Source organism: Nematolebias whitei, chromosome 9, assembly GCF_014905685.2.
Source record: "Nematolebias whitei isolate Nwh7 chromosome 9, NemWhi1, whole genome shotgun sequence".
In the NCBI taxonomy this organism is placed as follows: domain Eukaryota; kingdom Metazoa; phylum Chordata; class Actinopteri; order Cyprinodontiformes; family Rivulidae; genus Nematolebias; species Nematolebias whitei.
The window spans coordinates 17027160-17034249 of NC_056506.1; the positions used below are offsets into that span (position 1 = coordinate 17027160).

General features: G+C 41.8%; 1 protein-coding gene across 2 annotated transcripts in view; it reads left to right on the forward strand.

The window, feature by feature from the left end:
• The window catches only part of kcnn1a (potassium intermediate/small conductance calcium-activated channel, subfamily N, member 1a), a 103663-nt gene extending 97523 nt beyond the window's left edge, over positions 1 to 6140 (forward strand). For both annotated transcript variants that reach the window (XM_037682089.1, XM_037682088.1), the window contains one exon: positions 5477 to 6140. In XM_037682089.1, the coding sequence (XP_037538017.1) occupies positions 5477 to 5782 (306 nt within the window). In that variant the 3' untranslated portion in view covers positions 5783 to 6140. The remainder of the gene's footprint in view (positions 1 to 5476) is intronic.
• The last annotated feature ends 950 nt before the right edge of the window (positions 6141 to 7090 follow it).

Below are 7090 nucleotides of genomic sequence, written 5' to 3' on the forward strand. Positions count from 1 at the left end.
CAAGGTGGAGGTGGGATTGCATCAAGGATTGGCTCTGAGCCCCTTCTTGTTTGCTCTGGTGATGGACCGAATAACAGATAAGGTCAGGCAAGAATCCCCATGGACAATGATGTTTGCAGATGACATTGTGATCTGTGGTGGGAACAGGGAACAGGTGGAAGAGAACTTGGAGAGGTGGAGGTATGCACTTGAAAGAAGAGGAATGAAAGTCAGCCGTAGTAAGACAGAGTACATGTGTGTGAATGAGAGGGAAGCCGGTGGAACAGTGAGGCTACAAGGATCAGAGGTCACAAAGGTGCAGGACTTCAAGTACTTGGGGTCCACTGTCCAGGGAAATGGGGAATGTGGTAAATAAGTGAAAAACAGAGTCCAGGCAGGATTGAGTGGATGGAGAAAAGTTTCAGGAGTGATTTGTGACAAAAGGGTGTCGGCAAATGCCAAAGGAAAAGTTTACAAGACAGTGGTGAGACCAGCTATATTGTATGGTCTGGATACAGTGGCATTCACAAAAAGACAGGAGAAAGAACTGGAAGTGGCAGAAATGAAGATGCTACGGTTCTCCTTAGGAGTGACAAGGCTGGATAAGATTAGGAATGAGATCATCAGAGGTGCAGCACAGGTTGAACAACTGGGAGATAAAGATAGGGAGGCCAGACTGAGATGGTTTGGACATGTCAAGAGGAGGGACAGTGGGTATATTGGTAGAAGGATGTTAGAAATGCAGCTGCCAGGAAAAAGACAAAGAGGAAAGCCAAAGAGGAGACATATGGATGCAGTTAGAGAGGACATGAAGGTAGTTGGAGTGAGGACAGAGGATGCAGAGAACAGAGTGAGGTGGAGTAGTATGACTCGCTGTGGCGACCCCTGAAGAGGAAAAAGCTGAAAGAAGAAGAAGAAGAAGAATCTGGAACTGCTGGGAGCCACAGACTGGTCACACAAACAACCAAATCCAGAGGGAAGAAGCACGGTCATAACAAGAAGATCAAAAATAGGCAAGGAAGTAATGCTGTACATCTACACACATAACTCTTCTTGATAATATGGCAAGGTGTCTGTGGCTGGAGGAAGCTTAAATAGAGAACACAGGTGAGAAGCAGCAGCACAATAAGCGGGCACACGTAGACTGAATAAGCTGATTACTCCCTGACATGTGAGCAGGCATGGAAACAAACAAACAGACTGGAACATTACACTATTCCTATCTTTCAGTTAAAGGTAAAGATATTTAAGATGTAGGATCTAAATAACCACTGTAAGAGTGGTTGTCTGAGTAGTTTCAATCCTAGAGGCCACCCAAGTCAAAAGAGACTTCAAAGTGAGGTGCAGCTTCAATTGATGTGGATAGCATTTCCACACCAGTGTGTTTTTAGCTGCTGCCAAGACCAACTCATGAAATCTGTATTTATCTCTCCTTTGTGCTCAATGGTCATATGTGCACGCACCCCTTTGGAGGTTAACAACTCTTTTATTAACCTTAAGTATCTCTTTGTTTGTTGATAAATTATATATTATTTGGGGTGACCGGCTCCAAATTTCAGTATAAGTTATGTCAGTAACTGACCACGAATTGGGTATCCCACAAAATGAGATTCTGCAACCAGTGACAATCCCATATCTCCACACTCTGGGACTGAACTCTGTCTTCTACAATGACCAGGCTTTCTCTGAGTACTTGATTTTTTCCCAAAAACCGAAACATGCATTTTGAGTTTATTGATGACTCTAAATTGTCCTTAGATGCAGTGGTGGCTCCTAAGCAAAAATATTAGTGGGGTGGACAATTTCCTGCATCACTAACCACACATTTTTTTTTACAAATTGTATTATATTTTCTGTGAGGAAAAAAATGCGTATATGTTGTTTAATATTAATTTATTGTTGTTGTTTGTTGTGTGTCGACAAAGTTTTTGCCTTTTTTCTCCTTCCCACAGGTCGAGGTTGTGTCTTGTGAAAAACAGTCCAGTCTAATAAATCTGAGAAATGGACATCTCCCACCCTGAGCTGCACAGCTTTTTAAATTGGATTTCTAATTTGACTAAAAACTATTCTGAAATAATACTCCGGAATAAAACAGTTAAATGCCAGGAAAAAGGTAAAATACTATAAAATAACAACTAGATAATCATATAATAGCTAAAATAATGTATAATTGTAAATATCATCAAATCAAATGGGGGAGTGGTGGCGCACAGGTTAGAGAAGGTGGGCCTGTAATCCAAAGATCGCCAGTTCACGCCCCGGCCCCGACAACATCAAAATTGTGGGTGGGTAGGTGAAGCACCCACACTTGCCCCCACCCTCATTCGCCCCACTCTGGGCCCATGAGCAAGGCCCTTAACCCCCCCATCTGCTCCCTAAACAGGTCTCTCTTGAAAATAAGTTCTCATGGCTCAATGAGACTACCTGTATAAATAAAGGGTAAATGAAAAAAAAAAATCATCAAATCAAATGGAAATTTCAAGAGGGGACTGAACCCACAAAAACTCCATTATAAAACCATTGCTTCAACCACTGACCCACTACAACCACACACACACAGGCCATGGAATTGTTTAGATAAGTTTGGCATAAATTCCCTGTTCTTTGACTTTCCTCTGTTCAACTTTCTGCTCTGGTCCCCTCTCTGCTCCAAATTGACTTAAAAACATATTATCTCCACTGTTAGGTCGTTTTCACACTAGATAGTCTGGTAGACTCGGTTCAGTTTGGGACCAATATTCATGAGCTTTTGTTTACATTTGCGCTGGTGCGTTTGCATTCACACTGCACTGTGCAGTCGAGTCAACCTGTTGAACCAACCTATTCCCCCGCTCGCCTGTGGGGGCACTGCACCAAGAACTACTGAAAGAAACAACACAAAAACCTCTGAAAACACGTCTTCTTCTTCTTCTTCTGTAAATAAAAATAAAAACAAAGTGGCATCAAGTTTTAGCAGTTTTAGGAGTTATATTTTGTCGTTTTTCAAAAATGGACTTAGCATGAGCAGAAGATGAGACAGAAGACCATGAAGAATATTGTTTTTCCACACAAGGCAGCTGACGGCTCCATATAAGGTCAGAGAAATGTGTGTTTGTTTACCCTGCGGAGCGGGGCCCGGTCTGTTTACATTCACACTGTACTCGAACCGCGCTGGAGTTCGCTTCTACCAGACCGAGACCTAGGTTTTAGCCCGGGCCAGAGTTCGCCTTTTTATTCCGTGACGGAGTTCGATGGCGCGTTCACACCTCCCTAAACGAGCCGGACTTTTAGGAAAACGAGCTAGAGTTCGATTAAAGTGGACTAAACAGGGCTAGTGTGAATGCACCCTTAGTCTCAGCAGGTTTCACTGCAGCTATTCCTGGATTTGAGCTCACGTCAGGTCTTAGGTAGAGGTCTTATCAATGGGCCAAAACCAGACAAATGTATCCACAGGGCAGAAAATCAGATGCCCCAAATGAAACTCTATGAAACCTGCCTGTTCAGATCACTGGTCACCCATTTTAATCCACTTGAAGAATGCGAGTGGTTGAATGGCACTGCCCCATATATATATATATATATATATATATATATATATATATATATATATATTTTTTTTTTTTTTTTAAACTGAGGATGAATAACTAAAAATAGTTTTCAATTCAAATTAAAATGATCCAAATTGTAACAGAACAAAACAATACACAGCAAGCTCAGAAAATAAGGGTGCATTCACACCAGCCCTGTTTAGTCCGTTTTAATAGAACTCTAGTCCGTTTGCCTAGAAAGTCCGATTTGTTTGGGGAGGTGTGAATACACAATCGAACTCTGATACGGACCAAAAAAATACATCTCTGGTCTGCCTAAATACCTAGGTCTTGGTTCGGTTGAAGTTGAATGGTTCGAATGCAGTGTGAATGCAAGCAGACTGGAGACCGCTCCAAAAGCAGGAAGTGAACTACCGCGCAGGGCAAACAAACGTGCATTTCTCATACCTCATACGAAGCCGTCAGCCACCTTGTGTGAAAAACAACATTCTCCATGGTCTTCTGCCTCATCTTCCACTCATGCTGAGTCCATTGTTGAAAAATGGCAAAACAGAAATCCTAAAACCACTCAAATTTGACACCACTCCATTTTTGTTTTTGTTTCCAAAAGAAGAAGAAGTGTCTTCTTCAGAGGTTTTTGTGTTGTTTCTTTCAGTAGTTTTTGGTGCAGCGCCACCACAGGTGAGGGCGGGGGAACAGGTTGGCTCAATTGACTCAGTGTAGTGTGAATGCAAACTGCACCAGATGAAATGTAAACAAATGTTCTGAATATTGGTCCCCAACCGAACCGAGTCTACCGGACTATCAGGTGTGAAAACAGCCCAAGTAATTTACATTGTTTATTAGGAGGAACTAGTTTGTGGGGCAACAAAGTCCATGCTCAATAATCCAGGTATGCAATCCAGCATTTTTCAGTCAGGTCATCTGGACAGTTTCTTTTTTTGTGCTGAAAAGTTTTGCCTTCGATCCGGAAGGCTTCATCAGTCAAGGAAACACACAACAAAACTGATTCTTCCCCCAACAGCTTACTACAAAGTGGAACAAACCAGTTTTGTTTATGATAAGATGGTCTCTTTGGTACGACCCCTCCTTCATTGCCGGCCCTCTTCCTTTTTGACAGTCTTGTCAAACTGGTTGAAAACAACAAAGTCCATGCTCAATAAAAATAAGGCAAAACGTTTCAGCACAAAAAAAGAAACTGTCCAGATGACCTGACTGAAAAATGTTAGTTTGTGGGGTAATTCTTTTGTTTTTGTGGTCTAATGGACTGGCTACCACTGTTTAAGTGCGAAGACATGTTGCTTGTCTGACTTGTTTTTGTCTAAGTGTCCCTGTGATGGACTTGTTGCCTGTCCAGGGTGTACACCGCCTCTTGCACAGTGACTGCTGGAAATAGGCACCAGCTCTCTTGCAACTCTACTGAGAAAGGTGGATGAAGAATGGGTGGATGATATCTACTATATATGATCCCAGTTTAAACCTAAAAAAATTATTATGTAAAAAAAATTTCAAGGGTTTATAGCAGCTATCATGTACGGTAATGCTGGCCAGCACTGCAGTCTCTGCAAAACAATGTGCCTAAATAATGGAGACACTTTTAATTACATAAATGGATTATGTCAGTCAAATGCATTAAGTATTGTATTAAAAGCCTTCTTTGGTTTTAAGTGGATGGGAGAGGCTGGTTGTTAAATCTATGGGGAGACTAAATCTCTGCTTACATGCTGAAACTATGAAACCCCCTCCCCCCGCCTGCTTCTTCAGTATTCCTTCTCTTTGCACAAAGTAAAGAAAACTTAGCTTGTACACATATGAAATTTATGAAAAAAAATTTTTTTCATTAACCATATTTGTATCTGCTTTTTGATCAAGTTTATTTTGTAATAAAGCCTTTTTCTTTATTCTGCTGTCCTTTTCTCCATTTTGTCTCACTGTCTTCTTCAAACCCTTTACTTTCTCTTCTTTGTTAGACCCAGAATGTGATGTATGACCTGGTGTCAGAACTGCAGGAACGCAGCGAGGAGCTGGACAAGCGCATCGGCACATTAGAGGACAAGCTGGACTCGGTGGCAGGCAGCTTGCAGGCACTGCCCTGCCTCATCTCCCAAGCCATAACCCAGCAGCAGCAGGACTTCATGGATGGCTTTGTTCACCGCTTTCGTCCTGCCTCTCTAGCATCAGAGCGTTCTGAACACTCCGAGCGATCGTGGACTTCCACCACACGTAGGCGACGCTCTCCATCAACAGCACCACACACATCCTCTGACAGTGGATGACCTTGACAAACTGTCTGTAATCACCCATCAGTCCCAGCCTTTTCCCAAACAAATGCACACCTTTCAGTCCCATCCAAAGTGTCTCTGTATCCAATTGTAAGTCCATTTCTTGGACTAATATTGAACCCATATCTTGACCTGAGACCTGCTCTTTGCCCTTATTCTCTCCCCTGTTTTTCCTCCTACTTATCAACCAAAAGAATCCAAAACCCCAATCCTGTATGACTGACCCTTTCAGCACAGGCCTGGATTAGAGCTACTTAAAAAAAAGAACAAAGGCAAACAAATAACAAAACACACAAATGCATCCCCAAAAGACAAGGAGAAAAAAAATACAGTAAACTGAGACAAAGTAGAGATGTGGTTTATGTTTTAGCCATTGTATGGCTGTTCCAGTTAGCTTTTTTGTAAAAGCCCTTGTATAGTTAAAAAAAATGACTGCGTTCAGGGTCGCTGGGGTGAGAGCTGGCTGTCACACCGGAGAGTCCTTAACCACATGGGGGGAGTTGGTCCATGGAGCCTCGGCTCACCTGCTGGCCCTCTGGGGCCATGGAATAGATCTGTCTACCCATCTGTTTGTTTAACTGTTTGTCTAAAGAGAAAAGTGAGAAAAATCATCTGATTTCCCTCACTAAAGAAAAGTGTCATGGATTCTTTCCTGTAGTGTAGGCTGAAAGCTTTAGAAGAAACTACTATAGCTCTGACTGCAGGTCAATGTCTGAAAATGCACTCAAGGGGAAGAAACTGTCACATGAAAGAATAGCAAATGGGATGTACATGGCTTTACTACAAGGTGGGAAAAATTTACGCATTTGCCAACTTCAAGGTATAAATTTCCTTGTTCTTACCAAGGGAAAAAAGAGCAACTATCTTTTTTAGTTACATATTGACATGTGATTTTTCAGTGCCTGAATGTATAAATAGTAGAGGGTTATTTAATTACTAATTTCTGAGCTTTTTTACATTGTTAACAGTCTGAATGGAGCATTGCATTCCTTTTTCAGAAGCATTCCTCTCCAAAAATGTTACGAAGTTGTCTTAATGTAATGCATAACATTGCCTCCATTACACTGCAACTCCAGACATTTTGAAAACCCCTTTTTTCCCCCCATTTCTATTAACACCATGTAGAATGAAGGGTTCAGGGTATGAGCAAAAGTCTGACTGGGAGAATATTTGTGTTTGTTAGACAGATAGTTCACTTCTAGTTCAATGCTGCTCACAACAATGAAATATAAAGTAGTCTACCTTTCTCACCACCTCTAATTAGAGCTTCCTGTGGTCTTTTGAAAATGGCATGGCTTGAAA